This window comes from Columba livia, chromosome 11, assembly GCF_036013475.1.
Source record: "Columba livia isolate bColLiv1 breed racing homer chromosome 11, bColLiv1.pat.W.v2, whole genome shotgun sequence".
Classification (NCBI taxonomy): Eukaryota; Metazoa; Chordata; class Aves; order Columbiformes; family Columbidae; genus Columba; species Columba livia.
In genome coordinates this window covers 18,852,556-18,879,581 of record NC_088612.1, presented here as the reverse complement: position 1 = coordinate 18,879,581, position 27,026 = coordinate 18,852,556, and the positions used below count along the sequence as shown (strand labels likewise).

General features: G+C 39.7%; 2 protein-coding genes and 1 long non-coding RNA gene across 8 annotated transcripts in view; 2 read left to right on the top strand and 1 right to left on the bottom strand.

Annotated features, from left to right (window-relative positions):
* The first annotated feature begins 987 nt into the window (after nt 1–987).
* Nucleotides 988–21,189, top strand: CHRNA5 (cholinergic receptor nicotinic alpha 5 subunit). Of its 6 annotated transcripts, none has more exons than XR_010475277.1 (7): nt 3,068–3,496; nt 12,107–12,258; nt 13,053–13,097; nt 14,217–14,326; nt 15,857–16,150; nt 16,530–16,688; nt 18,734–21,189. XR_010475277.1 is itself a non-coding variant. In XM_021283303.2 (7 exons), exons 4-7 carry the CDS (start codon nt 13,071–13,073, stop codon nt 18,893–18,895), a joined length of 1,131 nt encoding a protein of 376 aa, XP_021138978.1. In that variant the 5' UTR covers nt 3,384–3,496; nt 5,451–5,527; nt 12,107–12,258; nt 13,053–13,070; the 3' UTR covers nt 18,896–21,189. The 6 variants fall into 6 exon arrangements, 5 of the variants coding, with proteins under 5 accessions (XP_064932299.1, XP_021138982.1, XP_005515527.3 ...); XM_021283303.2 differs by adding an exon at nt 5,451–5,527 and having other exon boundaries at nt 3,384–3,496; nt 15,857–16,688; XM_065076227.1 differs by lacking the exon at nt 3,068–3,496 and adding an exon at nt 988–1,116 and having other exon boundaries at nt 15,857–16,688.
* Nucleotides 21,183–27,026, bottom strand: part of CHRNA3 (cholinergic receptor nicotinic alpha 3 subunit) — an 8,633-nt gene continuing 2,789 nt past the window's right edge. The window contains exons 3-6 of the mRNA XM_013371579.3: nt 26,982–27,026; nt 25,680–25,789; nt 23,587–24,598; nt 21,183–22,360 (exon numbers count right to left, since the gene is read on the bottom strand). Coding sequence (XP_013227033.2) covers nt 22,232–22,360; nt 23,587–24,598; nt 25,680–25,789; nt 26,982–27,026 — 1,296 coding nt within the window. The 3' untranslated portion in view covers nt 21,183–22,231. The remainder of the gene's footprint in view (nt 22,361–23,586; nt 24,599–25,679; nt 25,790–26,981) is intronic.
* LOC110356493 (uncharacterized) overlaps nt 26,787–27,026 on the top strand; it is a 13,151-nt gene continuing 12,911 nt past the window's right edge. Inside the window, exon 1 of the long non-coding RNA XR_010475289.1 lies at nt 26,787–26,996. This is a non-coding gene — a long non-coding RNA (uncharacterized LOC110356493). The remainder of the gene's footprint in view (nt 26,997–27,026) is intronic.

Below are 27,026 nucleotides of genomic sequence, written 5' to 3'. Positions count from 1 at the left end.
TAATATGATGTTAGTAAACTTAAAGGCTAGATAGCTTGTGTCTCACTTGGGTGCATGATAGAACTTGTTAGGGCAAGTATTCACAAATACATTGGCTTGATAAATTGTAACATATTCTAGGTAGTTTAAGAGATAACAAAACTACTGCTTCTCCAGTAATACCTGTGCTGTCTCTTGCATCTATTTGTGTTTGTTTTGTTTTTTTTTTTAAAAAGTTAGCTTTATTCTGTTCAAATACAGTCAAATTAGCTTCTAAGGCTCTTCTGTGACCTACTGTATTGTGCGCTGGAAGGCAGGAGACTCCTTTAGCTGTGCTTCTCTATTCATCCAAATATTTTTACTTGTCAGAGTTATAAAAGCACCCAAATTAAGATGATAAACAAAGGACTTTTTTTGTTAACATTGACTGTTGCTTCTGTTTTGTTATGGATTCCCAAGGTAATTATTCTATCTGTTCATAATCTTAAAATTAGGGACAATACTTCTCCACTGTGTTGTGAAAATGAATATATGAATGATTACAAGGTGTTCAAGGCAATGGTTTGAGACGCCACAGAACTGTAAGTGATACGGAGATAACACAACTAGGTGTATACAAGACACCTAAGTCCAAGATGTTAATGCACTCAGATACTTCGTACATGAGAGAGAAATGATTCAACTTCAGACTAGATGAGATTCTAGGACCTATTGAAATGACCTTCATTTTCTTTAAAGAACATTTTCCATTACAGTTTTTCTGTAGTAAAAATTAGCCTCATTTTCAAGTTTAATTGCAGTTATTTGTACTACAAGATGAAACATTACTAAAATAACTTGATATGAGTGTACCCTTCACAAGTTATAGAGCTCTTGGCTTTAATCTGGAGAAAATTCAGCTTCACACACACACAAAAATTAGAGTATTTCTGATATTACAAAGAGAACTGAGCAGCTTGCTATTTTTATCTGTGATTAATTCGGCATTTGGCTTCCCAGTTAAAGCACTCCTGAGTGCACAGTAAAAGCTGCCATCAGCCCATTTACTGGAGACTCTCAGAACATACTTTAGTGGGGACCTTCAGATGTCAACTCCTGCTGAGAAGGACCCTTTGAAAGACAGCAGACATTACTCAGGTAATTGCTAAGGCTTCACTTAATATTAAATTTAACATGTTGCTGTTAGTATTAACATTTTGCTCCAAGTTCAAAGCAGTAGGAAAAAAAGGCTTTTTATTTATAACTACTATATTCTAAACCAGTAATAATACAACATAATTAATGTGTGTCAGATGATGCTACATAAAATATTTAGCAAAATGTTGGGCATGTAAACTAGACAGTTTAATCCTTTTATATCTTAGAGCATCTGTTTTGCCTCATTAGGACCCAGCTGCAAACAAATTCATAGTTATGTAATGAAATCTGTTTGCTGTGTCCTGCACATTCGAGTGGCAGCTATGTTTAACACTCTAATCTAGACATGGCCCTAAAATGCATTTACTGCAATGTACATACACTGCTGTCAGAAATATAAATTTTACATGAGAACATTGCATTAGGAACACCAGGTGCAGTGCAGTGGTGGACCAGATGACATCAAAACCTACAGATTTGCAATTTCAGTAGAAACATTGCCCAGTGATTTTTGCAGCACTCAGAAAACATCAAAACTCCTGTGCATCACTAAAGAATAAAACGGTTCGGTTTTTCGTTTGTGTGCCATGCTTTGGGCTAAACCATATTTTTATTTACTCGAAAATCTTGGGTTGACCACCGCGTACACACTGAGCATTTCAAAATAAGAGTCACACTGCATCCTTTAACACTAACACACACACACGCACACACTTTGAGTGTGGAGGACATACAATATACAAATGGATTCTCAATACATAAAATGACCGTATTTACTGCAGAGCATCCAAATCAATATGACATGTCAGTAGAAGCGTGCTAGAAGAAACTACTGTGTAAGCAGCCTTTTCTTCATCTGGCTTACACAGACTGCATTATGTCTTGCACAGACACGCATAACCTAAACATGGCTGCAGGATAAGATAGCAGAGAAAAAACACGAGTTTAAAAGTTAAGAAAGGGACTAAAACGCCTAAGTACTCTGTTTCAGTCATTGAAATGATTCATGATTTACACAAAGAGATGCACTATTTTTCTATAAGATAAAAACACCATATCAAATAATTTTGACAACTGACAACATGCTTAATGAAATTACTACTTTGGGTAATGCTCATTTTAGGAAGGTACAAAGTTTCTAAAATTGAGTTGAATAAGATCCATTTTTTCTGAGGAAGCTTTTCATGTAGCAGCTGATTTACACTGTGTAAAGCCACTCAGCCCCTCTTTCCAAATCTCTTCTCTCTGTAAAAATCTTAAACAGTATCGTAAATATAAAAAATGCACTCATGCCAGCTGCTTCTACTACCTGTGGCAAGGTGTACACTGTATATTTCTATTAGGATGATTTAGGAAAAATCGCTAATTATATTTCACAGCTTAGTGCTTTTAAGGTTGCCTCTTGTAACAGCTTTTGATTTAGCTGATCTAGAAAAAAAAAGGGTGGCTTTTTGTAGAGTATTTATTATGTATGTTAGATATCTACAATAGACATAAAGATGGACATATCTTAGGTCTTTTTAGCTTACATCAGTTTATCTATTTTTGATTAAAAGTTTGAAAACATTCTGATTTAGAAACTTAAAAAAAACCCCATACTGTTTCCTATGGAATGGGAGTTAAAAATTAGTTTAATGTTTTCCCCATTCACTAAAATTAACTTAAACATATACCCTCCCCAAAAGCCTGGTTTATAAGCAGCAGCTGCTGACGCAGGTGGCTTTACCGCTGTTACTTAGCGTTACGTTGCAGCCTGGCCGGGGGGAGGCCGGAGCAGCGACCCCAGCCCTGAAGGAGCCTTCGCTTCCGCTGTGCCAGCGGCGGGACGGTGCCGGAGGTCTGCATTAGGACCGCGGCTTTTCCGCTCAGGTACCTGCCACCGAGCTCCTTCCCGCCGCCTCCCTCACAGGGACTGTCCCCTGACAGACCGGCGGTGGGGGGGGAGGGGGCGATGGCCGCTTCCCGCCCAAAGCGGGGCCGCTGAGGCCCACAGCCGGCGGCGGGACCGTCCGGCCAGTCTCACACAGCGCAGGGCTACAAATTGCTCCCTCTGGGCCACCTCCGGGACTGGCCGCGGGGAAAACCGACCCGGGACGCCACCTCGCCGAGGGTCGCGCCGCCAACCGTTCTAACGGTTCCCGCCCCTCGCCGCCCCCTCACGGCTGCCCGGGGGCGTGGCCAGCGCCGCCCGTGAGGAGCGGCACCCAGCGCTGCGCCCCCAGCTCGCCGTGGGGCCGTGCCCCAGCCATGGCCGAGCTCGGAGCCCGGCTGCGCTGCTGCCGCTCGCTCTGCGGCCGATCCCTTCTGCTCCTCACCTGCCTCTTCGCGCCCTTTCTCGGCCAGCCCGGAGCTGGCCCCGCCGCCCGCGCTCCTTACGCGGGTAAGACGGCTCGGGACGGGGTGGGCGGCGGGCAGGCGCTTCGGAGAGAAGCGGGGAGTTACGAGCCCTCTTGAACCCCGGCTTTTGTGTGAATCTGCCGTTGTGCGGGGATAGGGGGAGGGTGTACCGGAGCGCAGGGGGCTGTTCGGGGCCGCCGGCCGCAGCCCGGCCCCGGCGGGGAGCGCGGGCGGGAGGGGAGCGCGGTTCGTGTGGAGAAATGAGGCGGGCGTTGCGTGCGGGGGAAACGCTGCCGGCGCTGAGGTGGCCACGCATCGCGCTTCGTTTTCCACGCTATCAACTTTTGCAAGACGAGGCTAAAATTTCGGGGTGAAGTGGGGTTGTGGCTGAGGTGTGCTGAGGTGAGGGTTGCAGGACTTCTGCTAGTTTGTAACAAAAATGAACGTGACCCTCCAGAACGGGGTCACCAGAGCTGCCCCTTTCGCAACAGGGGGGAAAATGCCTCTGGCAAACTGGAGCTTTTCGGGTGTGCATCACTCTTTACTACCACACACTTCATTACGCAGTTTTATGCTTTTAAAATTAACATATAATGTTTTGGAAATGTCAGCTTTTAGTCTTTTTGCTCCGTTTGCTTACTCAGATGAGGTGCAGTTGTAGATTTGTGGTGCATGTTCTTTGCGTGTACAGCTGGTATGGAGTTAAGTTTACAGAATATATTTTAATAATTGCAATATCACACATGGATCTGGCTGCACGTAAAAATGGCTTTCAAGAATTGACTACAAAATTCTCTGTAGTTTTGTCATGCATTATTTCTTTGATTTCAAAAGAGCTAATCTTGTAATTCAATATGGTTGTAACTTTCAGAGTTGAAGGATGGAAAATAGCAAGTGAAGCTGAAGTGTTTATAAAATTACACAAAGACTAAAGGAGCAAAATGGATGCTCTTTCAAATAGTTATTTGTAAATGGTTATCTGAAAACATTGCTTTTATATAAATTATAGCTACATTGCTAAGAGTTTTGCACGGTGTCTTGAAGTTGTAACTGCAGTACTTACAAGCAGAAAGGAAATTAATTGAAAATTAACATTTTAAGTATTAGCTCAAAATTGAAAAAATTGTTTTGAGTATGGTTTAAGGAAAGTAAATTGTATTTGTGTCCCAATTTTAATTTAACATACAAAAACTCAGTCTGTTGTTACTAAATGTGATTTAAGAGATTCAGTACCAAAGTATTGCTTTTTATCGTAACAGAAGTTATTATTATGTGAAAAAATAGGTTACATTATATGGTGTATAAGGTATGGAATTACCTGCAGTCAAATTTTGCCTTTTGCCACACGCCAACAGTTTTGATTTCATTGAGAACTGATCATATGTAGTGAGGCTAAAAATTTTTTTCACAGTTTTTTTTCCTCTGAAATGAAATTTGCTATTAAGATGAAAGACATTATTAAAATATAGGGCAAATGGAAATAATAACCCACATTAGAGTATCATGCACATATATTTAAAATTATTTTAGAGGCATTGCTTTGTGTGTGGTATAGTAATCATTATAATGAGTAGGAGTGACTTACGGATGTGACTTTGTTTTTATGATACTTTAAGAGTGCTTGTAAAGGAACTTGGTGTTGCCTTTAGTTAGTAGCTTGAAGGCGAGTTAGCACTTTGTCCTGGATAACTCTGACTTGACAAGACAAGATACATGCTGCTTTAAAATACAGTCAAATTGTAAGTTTTGTTCCTTGCTCTGAATCTTTAACAGGTGACTTAAATGCAGAAATTGAATTTAGATTAACAAGCACCTCTAACGCTGCTGTGCCATGCTGCAGACCTGTGATAGCATTTCCTTGGGAGTTCATGCACCCAAACATTTTCCACTCAGTTTAACAGATTGAATCCTTCTCCCTACCCAACAGGAAGCTGCAAACCTTCCTGCTTGTATGTTTTTTGTGATTTTTCTCTTAAAGTATTTTGTGCTTTCTTTAGATATTTTTAAGAAGAAAAATGGGAGCACTGATTTGTGGAGAAATGTCTGTCATTTGTAGAAGGAACTGCAGAAGGAGGTACTTGCATAGTTTCCCACTATGAAACCAGGTTTTTCTCTGACAGTATATATTCTGAAATCTACTCTTTCTGATCTCTAAAGTGAGTCTGTGATTCCTGTGAGCTGCAGGATTGCATGTGCCAGTGTGTCTGAGACTGGACTTGAGCCACATCAGCAAAATGGCAGAAAATAATGCCAGTGTACAACTTCTGCAGCACCCAGGGCTGCGCTGTCAACTCATGAGAAGCCCAAGGCCTGTGCCTTATTTGTATAATGTCCTGTTTCCATAAATTGTGGATTTGTGTTTGTTTCCAAGATGCATACCCTCTAAATCTATACAAATGAATGGTTCTACTTTTAAGTCATATTTTTTCTTCCTTTTACTCCTTGTGCTATCCGCACTTATATAGGCACTCTTACTGCTTGCTTTCAGCATTCCTCAGTGCTGTCTTCAGAGTCCATCTTCAGTCTTTACTGGCAGGTCAACAGTGAGTTAAAATGATGCAATGGTTAAAAGCAATAGAGAGATGACAAAATCCTGCATCTGCTACAGAAAAAGTCCCACTGCCTTCAGAGTGACCAGAGCTTTTACCGTGAGGCAGCCTCTTCATGTCCCCAGGCTGCTGGGCAGGTAGAAGGATCACAGTTCTTGTGTCTGCTGAAAACTGAGTGGGTTGTGTTAGTGTGTGTGAACTCCCAAGGAAATGCTGTGCCATGCCGTAGATGTGTGACATTAGCGCTGTAGGTGGCTGTTAATCAGAAGACTGCTGCTGACAATAGCTCCACGATGGAGTTCAGGAAGATCTTGGGCATGTTGTGTGTATTTACAATAGAATCTGTAGTACAGATATTCAGAAAGGAGTGGTTTCTGCTATGGCTAGCTCTTAATCTAAAGATTGACCATCAATCTGTGGCTGATCGTGTCTATTTCTTTATTAGTTACAAACTACATGACACTGTATTATACTGCTATTAGTCAAACTTGTACATGCATTCATTAATATGGACTGTAGTTATCCCTTGATGCTAAGCTGTTAGGGGATAGTTTCATTCTATTTTCCAATTATCCAGCTGGAAACTTTAGTCTCTTGAATTTGAGTTGAATGTAAGAAACATCTTCCCTGCTTTCTGTGTGTAGCTCTTGTAGCTCTGTTCATGTTGGTAAGTGCCAAGCAATACTGCAGTTCAAAATCCTCGATAGTTTCATGTCCATAATATGTCATTTTATTTTGCTACTGGTTGGTGGGAGATTGATGTGCTACATAAGAGAGAAGGCAGAAATCCTCCCAATAACTTGAAAGCCCCAGAGTAAGCAAAAAGTTCCTGTAGCAGCTGCCAGGCATGCATTAATATTAATACACAGTGGTAGAAGTACAAGATTGTTGCTTTTGTACTCTGAACCTTTGAAACTGCAAGACAACGTCTGAACAAAAGCAAACAGAACAGATTTGTGAAAAAATCACCTACAAGAAATGGTCACGAATAGCCACCTCTTCCATGTTTGTAGGTATAGTGATGAGTTTTGCCTTTCTTCGTTGAACAAGGAAGAAAACCATACTTGTAGGAAGTACAGGATGTAATAGCTGGCTTTTCTGATTTTTGTTTAGTAAATTGGTTTGATTTACAGGCATTCTAGTAAAGAATTTTGGTCGCTGTATATGGTTACTGTTAACTGCATGCTTTACTCTTAGTGACTGGATTCTCAGCAGTTGCTAAAGCACAGAAGGAAAAGCAGACAAAAAAATGAAGACCATACAGAAAGTATGTCTCACCCTCTTTTTAAAGGGAGTGGGGAATCAGTTAAGAAATAAAACTTCCATTTTATACTTTATTTAATATATTACATAGCTTTTCTACTTCATGAAGTAGTGGTGAGAGATTCTTTAAAATGTAAAGTGAGGCTTAGATGACAGTGTCATCTTAGTAAAACACCAGTGTACTGAATGCAACTGTACTGTATATCTTAATGTACCTTCCTGGTTTGCAGGCAAACTATTAGTTGTATTGTAGTTTGTAGTAGTTAGATTTGTGGATATATTAGGATAGCTTTCAGCTATTTAGTTAGATTTGTGGATATATTAGGATAGCACACTGTTAAACTGGATGTTGACTACAAATTGTCCTTAGTAGTGTTCTTTTTCATTGTGGTGGTATATGGTTAAGAATCTGCATTAGTAATATATATTCCTTCTGAATTTACATCTTAACAATAGGCTTCTAAAAAGTGACCCGTTCCTCCTATGGACCTCTCTTGAAAATGCACCAAGTAGTAATCCAAAGAAAACCTGAAATCACCGACACTGGACTGTATCAATTAAAAACTTTGTCCCACAATGGCACAGTAAGAAACAATGTAAAAATATATTTTACAAAATAATAACGTTGTAGTTTATCTGGAGCATTTTAAAAGTCTGCCATCAGTGGCACTAGTGAAATTCACAGTGCGTGTTTTGTCATGCTGTTCATGAACCCGAGACCCATGCAGTGCTTCCTCTTCTTTTCTAAACAGCTCTTCCAAACTACTTCAATAAAAGAAGTTTAAGTGTTTAGGACTGAATTTTTAAATACAATTGTGTCCTAGGTCAAGCGTTTAATTAGAATTTCTACTTACTGTTTTGTCAAAAGTGTGTTCCAACTACTTCAGAGTTTAAAAAAAATGAATCATTAGTCTGCTTTGTGCATAAATGTTTTTGCAGAATTCAAATTTTGGCCATCCAGCATTTTCTCGTGTGGCCTGGTTCTTTTTGCTAAACACGGAGTCACACTGAGAAGGAGTGAGCAGAGAAGAGTTTCAGGTGTAAATTATAAAGTAAACATTGGGATTTATCACTGGACAATATAGGGAGCCTACCTTTGACTTAGACTGCCTGACCTCTACAAAAATAAAGTTGCACAAATACAGACACACTTAGAATTGCTCTTCAAAGGCTACAAATCTTTTAAGTTGTTTTAGTACAGTGAGCTGGTAGGGGTGAGTGTTTCCATAATCTCTTACCACCTGATTTAGTATGAGACTTGTACTGCAGGTTGTTTGCTAATCTTGCTAGTTGTAGGTTTTAACCTCTTCCAGCTTTTATCCAGACAGCATAGCTTGTCTGATGCCTTAAGCCGCTAACTGTATTTTACCTCTTTTGCTCTCTTCCATACCTTTTTTCCTGCTTGCCACCAGTTCTTCATATTTTTTTTTTTTTAACTGGTGTTAATACCAGTAAGTAACTCAGAATTACACCCTTTGTTATAATCTTAAAAGCATGCAGCCACATGACTAAGAGAAATTAAGCGTGTGTAGTCTGTATAGCAAGTGAGCTGTGTGGCCCTATTAAATATGGAAAGGTAGGAGTGGTTATTTATTTAGTTTTTGCCCACTCTTAATATATTGTTTGTTGCCATCTCAAGCCTCCTCATGAAGTTCTCCTTTGCATAAACTGTCTTTTATAGACCAGTATGCCCCAGTTTATTACTAAACAGAATAAACTAGAAATGTGAAAAAGTGTGGATATGTCTGTGATAGGAAAAATATTAGTTGAACTATATCATTATGAAATATGGTCATCTTAATAAATCAGTAAGTATACTGTAGGTCTGAGTGTAAAATGTTTGAAAAAAAATATGGAAGTTTACAAAAGTGGTAAAGGAACATGTTCCTGTTTAGCATAGCAGAGAAGATCCTGTGTTTTCAGAGAAGCTTTATCTGGAAACAGCAGGTATCCTGAAGATACTGTGGTGCTGTGCAGGAGGTCACCTTACAGGAACACAGAAATGGTGAAAGTGCAACTTTGCCTCTGCATTGCTTCAAGGTCAGTTAATGGAGAGACAATACCAAGTTGCCTAGTCATTCTCAAACTGCACAGAAAATTCACTTGGGAGATGTAACTGTACAAGGGAAATGTGATTAATGCTAATACAAAAATCAAGTATTTATGAAACATTAAGCTGAAATACACACAAAACCATTTATAATTCAGGAAATAGGGATACTGAAGTAGAGAAATTAAGTTTTGTGTTCGGGAAGCATTCTTTTGGTTGCCTGTGAAAAGCAAGACTTGGCAAATCTATGTATAGTTACAAGTAAGAAAAAATCCTTGGCTAATGAAGATACACTGAACCTAAGGTATCAGTGAAAATAAATATATTTTGGCCTAATAGCTCTTCAGGTAACTTGTGTATAACATTGTATTGCTGGATGCTGATTTGGCCTGCAACAGGAGCCACTCAGCAGTGTGTTAGTGTGGGGAGGTTTGGGGAGGAAAGGAATCCTGCTGCTTCCTCTCTGCTAATCCTGGTCTATGTTCTGCTTTTGCTCCCACTTGAAAATTTCAGAGAAAATCCAGTTAGTATCCATAATAATAGTTTGACTGGGCTGCCCCAAACCTGCAGTGTGGGAGGCAGGGAGTTCTCTTGGGGCTGGGCTCTGCAGCGCGGTGGTGTTTTGTTTGAAGGATCTGTCAGCGCAGCGTCCTGCAGCACGAAGCTGCTACTGTCACCAGAGCACTTTGCTGGGTGGGAGGGAACTGAACGTTGCCTGTCTCAGTTGTCTGGGCTGCAGTGGTAGCAGTCACATAGCATCAGCTTAGGACCATCTAAATTAATGGTTTAAATGGTGTGAGCTAAGTGTCTGCAACAAACACAAGCCATCAAACTGTTGGTCAGATTCTGAGGTAGGTTTTGCAGGTTGTGTTGAAATGAGAACTGATGGCCTATGCAAATATGATACTACTTGACATAATGGACAATTTAATAATCCTGTGCAATTCTAAAATTTTAGGGCTCTTCAATATCTCATCTCTGATTCACCAGATGTTTATGGTAATGAACTTCAAGTAGAAATTGTTTGTACTGCCTTTAATCAATGCTTTTGTTTCCTGTGCCATTTATGAGAAAGGCTAAATACAATCAGTGGTTTTTTTCTTCGTGTATTGTTCACTGCTTTATCTACTTCACTTATGTTCACTAAATTCATCTCCTCTCCAAACAAAATGATGTTAATCTTTTAAATCTCTCCTTGTATGGATGACGATCTCTGGTTTTAATCTGTTTATGCCATTCTCTGGTGCTTTTCTGTTTCTGATAGATCTTTTTTTAGATGGATGCTGTTAAGGGAGCACATCATTTCTAGAGAGGTCACACTATACATTTATGTAATGGTATAATCTGCATTAAAAAGATACGGTTGTGAACATCTTTCTTTGGTTTACTCTGTCCCTTAGACTGACTATAATCATTGTTAGGTCTTTTTAGGGCAGTAGCTTCAGTTGGTTTAAATATAATTGGTGAGTAGTAAAAATCTTTGTGTAGAGCTGTATGTTCATGTCTTCTGGTGGTTGCTTTGACTTCTCTCTGGGAATTGGAGACCTTTTTGGAGCTATCTCCTCCCAGGTGATGTGTGCAGCTTGTGCTGCTCCTCGAGGCGGTGGCGTCAGGGCTTTCACAGGGCCCTTGGAGGCTGTTTGTGCTCCAGTTACTTAGCTAGACACGGATCTTGCCTTTTTTCCTCCCCTCCCCTCTCTCTGTATCTTCCATAAGTTTGTCCTTCTCTTGTCATTTAGGGTATATAATTTTTTGCCTGAGCTTTCATAATGGAGAAACCTTAAACTTTGCCTTTTTGGGAGGGTAACAGAGTTTCTACTGATATACTTCAGTGAGACCATGTTGGTAAAAAGTACTTTTTCTGTGGATTCACAAAGATAAAGGAGAACAGTTGCTTGATGAGATACTCTAAGACAACTTGCATATCTCTCTTAAAGTCCAGGCTACTTTCTGCTTGCAGTTTCTGCATCTACTTTTTTTTTTTTTTTTTTTTTCTGCCCCAAGCTCTGCCATGTGTTCTATTCTCTCAGGAGATTAAAGAAGTCATTTAGCTTGTACTTCTTTGTAAGCTGTACAAAGATTTTGGCTGTTCCAGATCATCAGCTGGACTTCAGGCATTGAAATGTCTCCTTGATAGCTATGAAAAAAAAGTAACTGAGTGTGAAGTACTTCTTAACTAGAGAGGTGCCTTTCAGTCAATATAACATTAGGATAGGTAGAGGATAGACTGGTAAATAGATCGGCACATGTGTTTAAGATAGAAAATAGTGTGGGCAAAAAGTGCTTTACAAGTACTGCAAAGTTTATACATCATAGATGTGACAAAACACTGGAAGAAATAATGTATAAAATGTGAATAGACTGATGTTTCGAAGTGGAATAGAAGTTATTCAATATACTAGAGACCTGTATAGTGTGGATGTAGGTTTTTAAAAAGTATCACCTTGTTCTAGAGTGATAGAACTTCAGTCCCTCATAGGTAAGCTTTCAGTTTTAGAGGAGTTCCGTAATTATGTGGCACCAGGTAAATTATGTAAGTGCATTTTGCCTATATTATTGCTAAAATATTGAGTCATAGACTTTGAAAGTGTGAGAGTGGTATGGACATGTTAATAAAACCAGCTAATTTCATACAATTCTTCTTCCAAGACCTTTTTCATGCTTCTAGAGAAAATGGGATGGGATGAGAAATTTAACTCTGCATAAACATAACTGTAGATGTTTGGGACCAGGAATGCAGATGTAGACTGTTCATTTGAATCAACGTTAATAAACTATTTTTTTTATATAGGTGTATCTGAACCTTCTCTTATTGCTAAAAGTGAAGATCGTTTGTTTAAACATTTATTTGAAGACTATCAAAGATGGGTTCGTCCAGTAGAACGCTTGAATGACACAATAAAAATAAAGTTTGGCCTTGCAATCTCTCAGCTGGTAGATGTGGTATGTATATTAAATAAGTTTATTTTTTTCCTCCTTAAAATTCTGGACATAATGTCATAGGAAATACTTGTGCATATTTTAGCTTAAACACAATAGATTAAACCTTTAAAATGATCAGTGTAATAAAAAAAATGCATCATAGATGAGGATATGAAGAAAGATCACAAAGAGGTTGAGAAGATGGCTATTAATTTTAGTGGAGTTTTCAGAAAAAAGTGAAATTCTTAAGCCTAGGAAATTGTACTTTTATTTATTCAATGGGAAACCCACCTATTTTTAAACTTTATCAGTTTCATTTCTGTAAAATTCAGGAGTAGTTGCAAATACTGCTCTCTTCCCCCCTTAAGCAGCAAAAAGCCCTCTGAGCCTTCAGATATGTCGCATCCATAGTAATAAAGATTCTCTTGTCATTACCGGAGAAGTTAAGGAGATCAACCAGATTTTTGCCCCCCACCCTGATACTCATTTACTTCAGAATATTCTTTTCAAATTGGATTTATAAGAGGAGTTTTTCTTCCATATGTTGTGGTTGTTCCTTTGTTTCCATAGAGAAATGGTAAGACTGCGTAAAATACAGTTAAATAAAAAATGGGAGGAAAGGGACACCGAAGGGGAAAATATCACTTTTAACAGTTAAATAATCAAATGTCGTAATTGTTTTAGAAGTTTTCATATAAACATCTTTGAAATGCTTTTAGAAGTGTGTTTTGTATTTTAAATTACAGACCTCTGAACTAAAGCAGCTGCTTCCTGTGTGTGGATTTTTTCTCATAAAATATGCTTCATTTTTATAGGATGAGAAAAATCAATTGATGACAACGAATGTTTGGTTGAAACAGGTATGTGTGAAACAAAGGCAAGTGTACAGTATTGCATCTGGGTAGGAACAACCCCAGGTTCCAGTGTAAGTTGGGGAATGACCTATTAGAGAGCAGCACAGGGGAAAGGGACCTGGGGGTCCTGGGGACAGCAGGGTGACCATGAGCCAGCACTGGGCCCTTGAGGCCAGGAAGGCCAATGGCATCCTGGGTTGGATTAGAAGGAGGGTGGTTAGTAGGTCAGAGAGGTTCTCCTTCCCCTCTGCTCTGCCCTGGTGAGACCACATCTGGAATATTGTGTCCAGTTCTGGGCCCCTAAGTTCCAGCAGGACAGGGAACTGCTGGAGAGGGTCCAGTGCAGGGCAACAAAGATGATGAAAGGAGTGGAGCATCTCCCGTGTGAGGAAAGGCTGAGGGAGCTGGGGCTTTTTAGCTTGGAGAAGAGGAGACTGAGGGGTGACCTTATTCATGTTTACAAATGTATAAAGGGTGAGTGTCAGGAGGATGGGGCCAGGCTCTACTTGGTGACAACCAATGATAGGACAAGAGATAATGGGTTCAAACTGGAAGAAACTTCTTCTCGGTGAGGGTGCCAGACGCTGGACCAGGCTGCCCAGGGGAGTTGTGGAGTCTCCTTCTGTGCAGACATTCAAACCCGCCTGGACACCTTCCTGTGTAACCTCATCTGGGTGTTCCTGCTCCAGCAGGGGGATTGGACTGGATGATCTTTTGAGGTCCTTTCCAATCCCTAACATTCTGTGATTCTGTGATTAAAAATACTTGTTTATGGACAGAAAAGAACCTCAAGCTCAATGCAAAGCCTAGTGGCAACTCATAACTTGGGAAGCGCTGCTCACAAATCATTCCTGATTTAACTTAGAAGAATGTTTGCAGACCCTGATTATACTTACTAGCTTACTAAATTATTTTGTTTGAGCTACTTCCTTTCCTCTTAAAACTAGAAACAAATATTGGATGAGGTAAATAGATGTCTGTTCAGCAAATTCACTGTTGTATGCAAATTTTAGAAGCCAGTTTGATTACTTTTTTGAATTGGATGAAAATAGATTAAAAGGCAGTCTTGCCCTGCTTAAATCAACTTCACAATAATAATGATTTTTACATCTCACTTATCCACAGGAATGGGTAGATGTAAAATTAAGGTGGAATCCTGAAGACTATGCTGGAATAACGTCTATTCGTGTCCCATCGGATTCTATTTGGATTCCAGATATCGTGCTGTATGACAAGTAAGATTTCTATCTTTTCTCATAAAATACATTTGCTTTCTAACTTTACCATCCAAGCTGCTTCTGGGAGGCTCATTGGGTAGATGATGCGTGTACATTTAGTAGAGCTAAGAATGTGTGGAAGAATTTGCCTCTGAATGTGTGGCAGAATGCAACCCCCCCCCCTCTATCCCTCTCCTCTCTCCCCCTCCCTTCCTTTGATATGGAAGGCGTAGACACATCTCCCTCTCTCTCTGCTGCTTGAGGCTGACAGCTTCTTTTGTTTGACCCCAAAGCCCGCTGGCCAGGGTCATTAAGAGAGAGGAGAAGGGAGCGCAGAGGCATCAGGGAGCCGCTGGGTGCCCATGGCCAGTGTGGGGGATGTTTGGAAGCTTCAGGGGCACCCCACAGCCAGTGTGGGGGTGCAGAGAAGCTTCTGGAATGCCTACAGCCAGATCTGATCAGGCTATAAAAACGGGATTCTTGTCGAGGCCCACCCTTTGCATGCGATCCTTTAGGAGTTACAAGCTGAGCTGCTGCTGCCAGGAGCCACTTCCCCCTCCTCACCCCGGGACAGAGACTCCGCTTGCCTTGCCCTCATGTGTGTGAGTAAAATTAACCCTTGCAGGATTGAGAGTGTATCTACTTTCCATGCACATTTGCACGTGTATTTATACTTTCTGTGCTCAATACGAGCACGTGTATAAATTATTTCCTCACATAATTGTGAGTGTATTTTCCTCCCATGCTTCCACATAAGCACATGTAGTGTTCCGTGCATATTTGCACATGTATTTCTCCTCGCAGGATTGCAAGTGTATTATGAATTAATCCTTGCAGAATTGTGAGTGTACGCTTTCCGTACTCAATGAGTACGTGTATCCCTTTAAAATAATCCCACATTGTGTTCAGGCAAGTGTGTACTCTTCCCACACTCAGGGACGGCTCTGGCATTGTTTTTGGTGAAGCCACGTGCATGCACTCTGTGGACCTCCTGTCGTATTAGTTACTGCCCCTTAATAATTTACTGAACTGATATCTGAACCTGTATTCAAGTCACTTTGGAGTGCTAAAACCCTGTTTCTCACTGGTTTAATAAAAGCTGTTTTGGACCCTGTTGTCCCTTAAACTAACCTCGGGGTGCCTCCGTGACCGAATGCAAATGTATTTTGTTGCTGTGTTAAATGCTTAAATGTTTTGCTTTGCCTCTGTATGGAATTTCTAGTCTCTTTGCAAAGTTTGTTTCCACTTCTTCCCGTATTACCAATAGAAACATTAGAGTTTGGTCATGCTGTTACAGGTCAGGATTTTAAGAATCTTTTGCATAAATCATTGGGACCACAGAAGGTTGCACAGATCTTTTCGTGACTCTTCACTCTTCCAAAGCTGTTTACGTGTGTGAGAAAGTTGACTATGAACAAAATACAAAATGTTGGCTATGAAGGGGGAAAAGGGCTAAACAGCTGAAATGACCATAACAAAACATATTTTCTTGTTTAAAAGCACACACCCACACATTGTAATTGCATGTGTCTATCTCTCTCTTTTCAGTGCAGATGGACGTTTTGAGGGAACATCTACAAAAACTGTGGTAAAATATGATGGCACCATTGCCTGGACTCCGCCAGCAAACTACAAAAGTTCTTGCACTATTGATGTAACGTTCTTCCCCTTTGACCTCCAGAACTGCTCTATGAAATTTGGTTCCTGGACTTACGATGGCTCACAGGTCGATATAATTCTTGAAGATTATGATGTTGACAAGAGAGACTTTTTTGATAATGGAGAATGGGAAATAGTGACTGCAACAGGGAGCAAAGGAAATAGGACTGATGGATGCTGCTGGTATCCTTTTGTTACATATTCATTTATAATTAGACGCTTGCCACTTTTTTATACGTTGTTTCTCATTATTCCTTGTATTGGACTTTCATTTCTAACTGTCCTTGTCTTCTATCTTCCTTCAAATGAAGGTGAAAAAATTTCACTCTGCACTTCAGTACTAGTGTCTTTGACTGTTTTTCTTCTTGTTATTGAAGAGATTATTCCATCATCTTCTAAGGTTATCCCACTTATAGGAGAGTACTTGGTGTTTACTATGATATTTGTGACATTGTCCATTGTGATAACTGTCTTTGCTATCAATATTCATCATCGCTCTTCATCTACACACAATGCTATGGCACCTTGGGTTCGCAAGATATTTCTTCACAAACTTCCCAAGCTGCTTTGCATGAGAAGTCATGTAGACAGATACTTTGCGCAGAAGGAGGAAACGGGAAATGTGAATGGATCAGAACCATCTAGGAACACCTTAGAAGCAGCTCTAGATTCTATCCGATATATTACAAGACATGTTATGAAGGAGAACGAAGTTCGTGAGGTGGGTGTATTAGTCATGTTACACTGATTTTTTGTAAAACTGGAAATTAGAAAGCCAAGTAATGGGTTACTATGCAGTTGCATATTGAATATGTGCTATGAGATTTCCAGGTTTTGTACTTCACTGGAAGCTATGTAATTATTTCCACCGGAAAGTAGTGCAAGTATGGTACAATACCGAGAATTCTTACAGATACTGGTCTGATGCAATAGAGTCCATGGGCCCTTGAGTTCCTTGAAGTCTTTTGCTTTCTTCTAGAAAGTTCTTGTTGTTAATGACACATTCTCAGAGATACTTGTACTGTAATTGTGCCCTACAGTGCTGCTGGGTGTTATTTTCATGATGAGAGAAATAGATATTTTTAATGTCGTACCTGAATGCTATCTGAAAAATGGATTTGCCTTAGATTTTCTGATTAAATAATGCTAAGCCTGATTTTGCAGCTTTCAAATCCATATAAAAACAGTTTTTAATGCCTTAACTTTTACTAGTTTAAACACAAGCTATAGCCATATGTTGGTCATTTTGTCCTGAGATCAGACAGGGACTAGATGCCTTCCTGAGTCTTTTCTTCTATCCTTGTTATTATTTGTCTCTGAGTGCCATCAGATGTCAGAGGTTTTATTTCAGTCTCTGCATTTGCACTCTGAGTTATCCTTAATGGATGTTTACACCATTTGGGTAAGAGCACTATGAATCTCTTTTCTTTCCCTGCTTTTTAAACTATCACCAGTAGTACACCAGAGACTTAAATGCTATTTTCAGGTTAGTGTAGAAATATGAAAGTTTGATGTGTGGTCTTATGATACTGCTATCTATTTCTGATGGCAAGGCCTGAGATTCTTTCCATTTGTACAGAAATGACTGTCCTCAAAAGTTGCTGGTTGTTGAGAGTGGATTCTCACATGGCAGCCTAGGAGTAAGCTGATTCCTCTGATGTACCTTCTCAGGGCTCAATTCTGACATTATCACAAAAGATCCACCTAGATTTTGATTAAATGTATCTACTGTACAGTTAGAACAGCATCAAATACCCCTGCATTGAAAAAATAACACAAATAGAATAGTTTACTATTAAATACATAATTTCCTGTGAATTAAGGGTTGGTTTTCTTTCTTTTACTGAACTTACTCTATTTGACTGTGAGTGATGAGAGGTGATGAGTATTTTGGTTTTGAGGTATGATGTTGTGACTCTAAACCTCAGAAATTAAGATACAGCTGACTGGGGATTCAATTGTATTTTATTATTTGGGCTCCAGAGAATGCAAGCTTTCATTGCCTTCATTAAAAACTACACAGCAGTGCTGTTGTAGCCTTACCTCTAAGGAAGCTTTGGAAACATTGGCTAGCTCCAGTTTGAATCAAAGGCAATCGTTTGGCATGGTTTTAATTTGCTTGGACTTACAAACTTTGCCATACTTGCAAAACTGTATATAGCCATGAATGATCCTATTGAAAAGGAAAATAGTTGTGAAAGTACTATGACTGTTCTCCCTGTTCTCCCTAGTGTATAATTCCATGCAGCAGTAACTTCACAGCTTTCGGATCTTGCATGTAACAGCTGCTGTCTACCGTTCTGTGTGTGGTGTGCTGCTGTTGTGTGTAGGTTGGTTTGTTTGTGGCTGTCGTTTGTTTTTTAATGTTGGTTGGTTGGTTTGTTTTACAACTTTTGCTTCTAGCTCCTGCTGGGAATTCCACTTGATGATGAAGCTGTGCCATGAATCTGAAATCCTGCAGCATGTTAGAAAATTGCATACTGATTTTTGTCTCTCTGTAGCTGAGGATGTTTGGTGCTTGTCAGGGTTGGTTTCTGTATTAAAATCTAGTATTGCTCTACGTAGCTTACTAGTCTTCATAGAGGGAAGTTTGTTCCTGTTCTAGCTCACAGTGTAATTATAAGAAGCTGTTAAAGAGGGTTACCAAATGGACCTGATTGGGGAAAAAAGGGTACTGTAAAGCAATTAAGAATTACAGGGGTTTGGTACTCTATTTTTACCTGTTCTCGCATATACTGAACAACTCTTATGCTCTTTGGTTTTTAGGTTGTTGAAGACTGGAAGTTTATTGCTCAGGTGCTTGATCGAATGTTCTTATGGACTTTTCTTCTGGTTTCAATAATTGGATCACTTTTGTTATTTATTCCTGTTATTCATAAATGGGCAAGTATAATAGTACCTACGCATATAGGCAGTACAAATGCATAAAATATTTTTGAATCTGTCTCCTGCTAATATGGTTCCAAAGAGTTTTGTGGTAGCCTTAGTCCCATGCATGTTCTTTGTAGGCAAGTTTCTGATAGAATAAAACAAATCCAAACCCAGAAAATCAGGTTTATATTAAAGCATGACATCCCTAGGACACATAGAAGTCAGTTCACTTATTACCAGTTTACTAAGTTACCTCTAAATAAGGTCAGAATGAAAAGGACCTTCTCAAGCACTTGTATGTATGATATATCAAAAACCATACACTGGCACCTGCTGCGAAATAGAAGGATTTAAACATTTTTTTATCACTGTAGTCCAATTATTAAATTACTATCGCAATTGTTATAATGGGTATTAAAAATTTGCATATATTTATACAGTAGAGTTGCTTATTTCAATTTACTGTAGAAAGCGAAGGAGAATTTTTATCAGTGCACTTGAATGTGTTGTAAAAGTATGAAGTTGCTACAAAGTAAATTTAAAATAATAATAAAAATACCAGTTAACCTTCCCATACATTCAACATATAAGTAAAAATAGCGATTGGGCTATGTTTTGCTTTTATACATTTTCAGTGGAAGTTGCTGCTAAATTCTGTCATATTAAGTGAACATCTAATAAAGCAAGGCTTAAAATGCCTGCAGGATACATTTATATCGATATCTCTGTATCAGCTGTGGAAAGGAACGCAAATGAGTCCCCAAGTTGCATGAATAGTCTAATGGACCAGAACATTCAGATTTCTTTACTCTTGATGAAGAGTTTGATACAGTTAGTTGCAAACACATAAATAATTTCCTGTTTTTTTTGTGTTTTCAAGCACGGGTAGAAGGAATTCCAGAAATGCCTTTCTGAAGGAGATGGGTTGAAAATTATTATTCTGTGTAAGCAAATAGAAATGATTGAATTCACATACGTTGGTTAAACTGGACTTAGAAAGCCACCTTTAACAGGTTCTGTCACCTACAGAACCACAGGTAACTGAGCAATGAGGACTTAAGCTTTCCATTCTTCCTTTTTTCTCAGTGTTGAAAACCAACTTGCAGCTTTTCAATTATTTCACTAAGATGTATTCTTTAAACAACTGATTTTAAATTCTTTACATTTGTTCCAATGCCACCTTTCTTAAAATCTTTATTTTGCAAGCAACTGCAATAGAAGGGGGATTTCCTACACCACACTTTGTCAGTGTACTTCATAATAGAACTGCATCCTGCAGGGCTAATTCAATGCCAAGCTAGAGCAGGTCTTGGCAAGTTTTTATTTGCTTAAATTACTACATGAATAGTGACATGTTTAGATGTGAGGTCTAATGTAAATTGTGGTATGTTTGATAATGTAATTTTTCTTTTTCGTCTTTATGAATTTGGAAATGAGAGAGTCCCTCCTGCATCTGCTTTAGAATGGCACTGTTTGGCTTATGTCATAACTTAGATAATTTAACGTTTATTTAAAATTTATTTCACCTGTAGGACATTCTTGGTTTTGTGTAGCTTTTTAAGGCTCGTAGGCAGGGAAATTTTTATGTTGTGTGTCTCTCTTTTTTCCACTGATACCAATTTATAAATAATTCTGATTGTAAAGGGAGTCACTGTTCTCTTTAGTTATACAATTACATTTGGCATTGGATATCCATATTTCCTGTGTTCTAATCATAATTAATTTTAAAGGTGAGTTTGCAAAGATTATCGGACTTAATCCATTAATATAATAAATCTAAATTTCACAGTATTATGAAGATTCAACAATGCATCGGTCACTTTCTCTGTGTGCAAGTTGCAGAAATACTTCAGATATCTTATTTCCTCTTCAAATGCAAAATTTCTTTTTATAGTCCTCAGGTTTGAATTACTGAAGTTCACTCTTACCTGAGTAGAAAGGAAAGTAAAGCTGTAGATTAGGTGTATGTATTATTTCACTCCTCACCTCTTTCCCCTTGTTAAATGGTGTTTTTAGACTACCCAATCACATCATAAGGAGCTTGGCAATATATTGGCCAATGGAGTCCCAGTCAATCTGTATTAGTAACTCTCGATTTTTGCAAATGTATGAATTTCTTTTAGTCAAGTCTATAATCTGATTGTGATAAATACAGGTAAGATAGCTGACACTAGAATCCTTGGGGTCTTCAGCTTATCAGGTGTGTCTGAAACAAAATAATTTTAATAGGCTCAGAAGCATGAACCTTTATTTATGTAACTTGTTTCTGAATGTGTTGAACTGTAGCTAATGCTACCTTACATGGGTTTTTGTCACTCCGTCAAAATAAATGAAAAAAGCACAATTTTCAACAGCTTGACTCTTTATTTTCATAAGCGTCACATCACTTGATATACTGTATCTTCAAAAACCTTCCAGCTTGGTACAGAGAGAACAGTTCATATTTTTACAAAATATTTTTCTCATTACAATATTTTGTTGCATTCTTTATTCATGCTCTTAAATATCGGCAGTTACAGGTTGGATAAAAGGCATGCCTAAGAAGCAATTTAGTGCACTTTACAGGACTGTTTTCTATCTGCCCGCCTTCTCTTATCATAAACCACTTCACTATACCAGGAAGCTTCTGTATCCAAACTATCTGAGCAAAATATTTTCATTGTTTGCACATCTTGCAGACTGCATCTTAGTGTGGGTTTTACTTGTGCACGGTTTTAAACATTAGTTTTGAATAGCTTGGTGTGTTGTTTTTTTTTTTTTCCTGACAGTCTTCTCATAGGTTGAAATACAGGTATGCAGAGAGTTTATGGCTGCTTTATTACCATCATCTATTTGTTTCGCTTTTTCCTCCTGCCGTTTCAGTCAGTTAATACACCAGGTGGCAATGTCTGCTTTCTAGCAATTGGGTCTGTTTGCTTCCTAAGCCATTTAATCTTCATGAGGGCATCCACTGAACTCAGGGTGAACTTATTCTCAGAAGATCCTGTCACTGTCTGAAGAGACTTGGCACTGGACTCCTGGAAACAAAGCTGGTAGCTCAAAGTCTTCAACCCGCCTTGACTTTCCAAAGATTCATGTAATTTTCAGTTTCTTTATCAAGCCCTTTTTAAAACCATTCCTATGAAGTTTAATGTACTACCTGCACCTTTGCCAATTATTGCAAAAAGTGGCTGTCAGGCATAGCTCATATTACTTTGAGATTAGCTGTCATAAAGGTTCCATTTTCTTTTTCCACCACATTTTCACATTTTTAACAAAGCCATCTTGGTCAAGCAAATTTGAGGCCAAGAGAGATCCTTATCCTGCTACACATAGGAGAGACATCAGGTGCTGGGGGGGGGGTGTAGAGTTGGTTCGCAAAAGTTTTATTTGATTTCACAACGTATTTCATCTTTACATTTCATCTCCAGCCATCAAGGGTTGTAAAAACAATCCTGCTGTTCCTAGAATACATACCAGGATGAAAACCCATAGAAAAATACGATCGATTACCATGGCAACGTATTTCCAGTCATCCTGAATCTGTAAAAAAAATTGAATAGCAAGTAGGCATGTTAATTAGTTTAATAGCTTGCATTAGCAATTAGTACCATTTTATATAAGAAGTACAGACTTTTTTTTTCCCATATGTGTATGTCTTTTCTATATGCACAACTTACATATCACTGTTTTCATTGACAAATGAATTCATCTTGAAGTTTTATTTGAATGTGCTATTTGTGGCAAAGCCAAAAGGTACTTCTTCATATGCAAAAAGTTGTTCACCAAGACACTGGACTGCGTAAGCTACAACTTCTCTTCCATATGCTGAAAGTGAAAAGCTTTATGTACTTAGGTGATCAGGTTTGTCCAGAAAATTTTACTGAAGCAGACTGCTCCTACTAGTCGTTAGGCATATGTAAAAACACGAAGGTTAATTGGTATATAATTATTTGGTACATTTCTTATGTAGTACTGAAATTTGATTGTTCTCGTGCATGATGCAAAATTCATCTCCTTACCTTCCATGTAGAGAGAGAACCAAGTTTCCAAAAAACTGAAATTCTTCTATTTTTGTTTTACAGTGGAAATATATAACACTTCAGTGTCACTCTTGTTATAGTGTTATACAGTAGTAGTAACTATATTGGGTGATCATTTTCATTACTCTTGAGATCACAATTTTAATTTTTACTTCATTTTTCTCCAGGAAGGCTAATAAATGAATAATGCTTTTGTTGCCTTTTTTTTTTTTTTTTTCTTAATTTTGCACTTTTTAGCTTAGAACTTCTTAAGAGAAGGAAAAACAAAAAACCACAAAAAACCAGCAGCTACAGAATAAACAACATGATCACTGTGAAGGGCATTTGTTCTCACATTCTTTATTATTGATGGTAAGCTGTGGAAGGGGGAGTGGAAGGCCACAGAGGCAGCTAATTCCACTATTAAGATTTTAACTTGGAAAATCTGAATCTTGTAGAGTGGGCACTCAAATCTGTTTGTCTCACAATGGTCACCTTAACATGCCTTGCCCAGTGTGTTATCAATAAAGAGAATGTTGTGCAACAGACCTGTTCCCCAAAATTACTTACATTCAAAGCTACATATATTTGTAATACAGCTTGGGTAATTTACTTGTATAAAATAATGGTCTGTGGTGTCCTTTTTTTCTTTCTCTTTTGGGGAGGAGATGGGGTTGGGATCTCTTTCTCTCACAAAACACACTGATAGCAAATGGTGTCTGCAGTTTGAGTAAAATATGTTCTTACCTCTTTTGCTTCATTCTGCATTTTCATATTTTCTGCAATGTATTTAACACTTTCAATAGCATCTTTCATTTCTGGTGACAGAACTGAAAGTGAAAACGGAGGATCTACAGACTCAGAGCTTGAACTTCTTGTGAGATTGCCACTGAAATCCGAGAACTTCATGCGTTGATACTGACAGCAGCTGCATGCCACATCTTGACATACAAAGCCATCTTTGCAGCATTTGGTTTCAGAAGTGTTGAAGCAATTTAAGTTTGAAAACTCAGAAGTGAAAAATGGCTTTGGCTTCTGATGATTCTCTTCATCACTGGCAGGCCGTGTCATAAACATGATCCTGGGAAGTAAGTTCAAGAAAATGGTTCTCACCCACACAGGCATTGTGTGTGTCTTGGGTGTTCTGTAGTGCACGTTAAGTACGAATACTGTGATGACAATAGAGAGAGTTACAAAGATCATGGTGAAAAGGAGGTATTCCCCAATAAGGGGGATTACCAGGGAAGTAGAAGGTATGGTTTCTGTGATAACGAGGAGGAACACTGTTAGAGATAGAAGGACGGATATGCAGAGTGTCACCTTCTCGCCACAGTCCGAAGGCAAATAGAAGACTAATACAGTCAGAAAAGAAATCAGCAGACAGGGAATAATCATATTGATAGTGTAAAATAAAGGTAAACGCCTAATGTAAAGAGAATATGTGATGTCTGTATATATCTCTTCACAGCAGTTGTATTTGATGTCGTGTTTATAGCCGGGAGCTTTAATAATAGCCCATTCTCCACTTTCCCAGTAATCTTTCAGGTTCATTGTAGAGCCAATTAAAACTAAGTCAATTTTGGCTTTATCATATGACCAGGAGCCAAACTTCATGGTGCAGTTCTGGTAGTCGAATGGGAAGTAGGTTACATCTATTTTACATGAGCTTTTAAATATAGCTGGAGGTATCCAGGTCACATCACCCGTGTATTTTAATAGGGCCTTTGTCTTGTCGTCGACCTGGAAATCCCCAACTGCACTGTAAAGCAAATAATAGAAATTAGAATGCAATTACTCCAAGTGGTTTCATGCATTCAGATCATATACATTAACTCTTTAATCTGTTTTGGGGAAGTCAGCAATTACATGCTGACATGGAGCTGAATTGCATGTGCAGGACTGAATCTGTGGCCATTATAAATTTGCATAGTTAAAACTGAAAGAAACAGCTGTATAAATTTACCATGGAGGATTTGAAAGGAAATATTCTTCCTTATAATAACACGGCTTAGTGAAATCCATATTCAAAACAGCAAACAGGAGATTGTACATGGCAGTCTGACTAGATGATGGTTGTAGGTCCCTTCTGACTGAACTGTTCTATTCTATTCTGTTCTAGATCAAGCATATCAGAACCCAAGGGCTGATAAGAGGCTACTTGCAGTGCTGGTATTTCCATCTCTCCTGTGAACAGTGCAGGTAGTAACTGTGGAAAGGGAATAAGTAGGATCGGGGTGCCTGTTTGCGTAAGGAGTGTGGTGAGGGGTTTTTAAGTCCTACATCGCTGCAAGTTCAGTTGTTTATATTAAAAAGTAAAACTAAAAAGGCAATTGAAAGTTCTAAGGCCACAGTTAGAAAAGGAGAGTCATTCTTGTTGTTCTGTAGCCCTAATTTTTGGATCTTTGTAGCTTAGCCCATATCACTGAGAGCTATTCCCTGCATAGCAGAGGGCTCCATTAGTTATGATTTGGCTCCTCATAGTCTCAGAAGCAGACATCCTAAGTAAACCTTACCTGTTGCTTCTGTATGTCAACACTATTATAAAGGTATCAAATTGTGAGTTAACTGCTAAAAAGAATTTGCAGACAAGAACTCTCCTGTGTAGGCAGTGATTAAAATTATAGCAAAAGGGGAGGCTTGTGAGGGGAAAAGCAAAGTTCCCTTTGGCCTGCCCTGTGATGCTGATGTAGGTGGCACGGAGGTGAGTACAGAGGTGTGGGACAGGTGTGTTGAAAACCAGGTTTTAGTCAGTTAACTCAGCCTGTTCATCATTTTAAAAAAACTAGTAACATCACCCCCCTTCTTCCCAAAGTAAGAAGATAAATGTGCAAGAGTCTTACTTGTTATATAAAACAATATCTGGCTTCCAGATCTGACCAGATGGTACTCGGATGAATTCAGCACCTCCGTAGTCTGCTGGATTCCACCGAAGCTTGTAATCATTCCAGATCTAATTAGGGAAGAAATGAGTCTCTGTTAGGTTTGTGGAGAAATTGAAAATCAGTGCAGAGCAGACAGACTCAAACTGAGTGCTGTCATATGACTTCTAGGGTGATTTTATTTTGGATACTACAATGATCAGATGTTTCTTTAACAAACACGTATGTCTGGTGTTTATTCACATGGAGATTGTGGGGCTGTTGGTCTGCGTTTGACTTGGATGTTTGTGCCTCCGTGTCCCAGGAATGTCTGCTCGGTAGCTGCAACAAGGTGAAAGAGGGAACAAGACACTTTCTTGCCAGAGAGTGCAGGACTTTAATAATAGGTCTCAAAAAGCCATGTATGTGTGAGATGGTAAAAACAAATTTATAGGAGGCTCTGGTGCTAGATGTGAGCATTGAGAGAAACACAACTGGTCAGAAAGAGCTGCAAGGTGTTGTTGCTCCCTTAAGTAAGTCTTGTTTGTTAGGGCTCCTTAAACCACAGTTTAACAAGGTTGAATATTAAGCTGAAGCTGGGAATGAAGTTGGATATCAAGCTGACTGCAACAGCGAGTAATTGCATTTTTAATCCATAAAGACTCTTAAGCGAAGTCAACATTTTAGGTTTCTTCTTGCTTTCTGGGAGCTCAACAGCACCGGGTGATGCTGAGTGAGACCTCTGCGTGTGGGTGTCCACCAAGGCAGCATCTCTGGAGGTTTTCAGACCAAAAATACCGTATTTAGCGACACTACCAACCGCGGGAAGGTTTGGGCTGCAGCTGCACCCTGGGCCAGGCCCGTGTTTACATGCTGCGGCACCCGGAAGAGGCGAGACTGAGGAGGGGTCGGTGGTGACAGGGCCGCTGTTCTGGCCGGTCCGGTACCGCGGCGGGGGGCGCCCCCTGCAGAGCCCGGCCGCGCCAGCGAGGCGTCCGTCAGCGCTCCGCGGCCGCCGAGCGCCGCTGGGGGGCAGCAGCGCGCCGGGGAGGGCGGCGCGGCCGGTGCTGGAGCCCCGGGCCCCGGTGGGGGCCTCGCTGGTGCCCGTGGTGCCTCCCCAGGCTGCGGCTTTGCAGGGGAGGGACGCCTGGTGCTGGCTTGCTGAGCCCGGTGCTCCCGGGAGCCCGCAGGCGCCTCGCTGGGCGGGCGGCCGTTCGGCCCCTGAGGGCTGGGACTGCCCGCCCTGGTGATGGTGGGTTGGTGCTGTCACTGAGCTCTACTCACGTGCTTCAGCCACAGGTTGGTTTCCATTATCTGGTTGACTTCATC

Excerpts from the sequence above, each read along its gene's own strand:
- CHRNA5 (XM_005515470.3), top strand. The coding sequence starts at position 3,364 with ATGGCCGAGCTCGGAGCCCGGCTGCGCTGCTGCCGCTCGCTCTGCGGC. Across the intron at positions 12,259-13,052 it reads TCTCTCAGCTGGTAGATGTG|GATGAGAAAAATCAATTGAT; the intron begins GTATGTATATTA and ends TCATTTTTATAG. Across the intron at positions 13,098-14,216 it reads CGAATGTTTGGTTGAAACAG|GAATGGGTAGATGTAAAATT; the intron begins GTATGTGTGAAA and ends ACTTATCCACAG.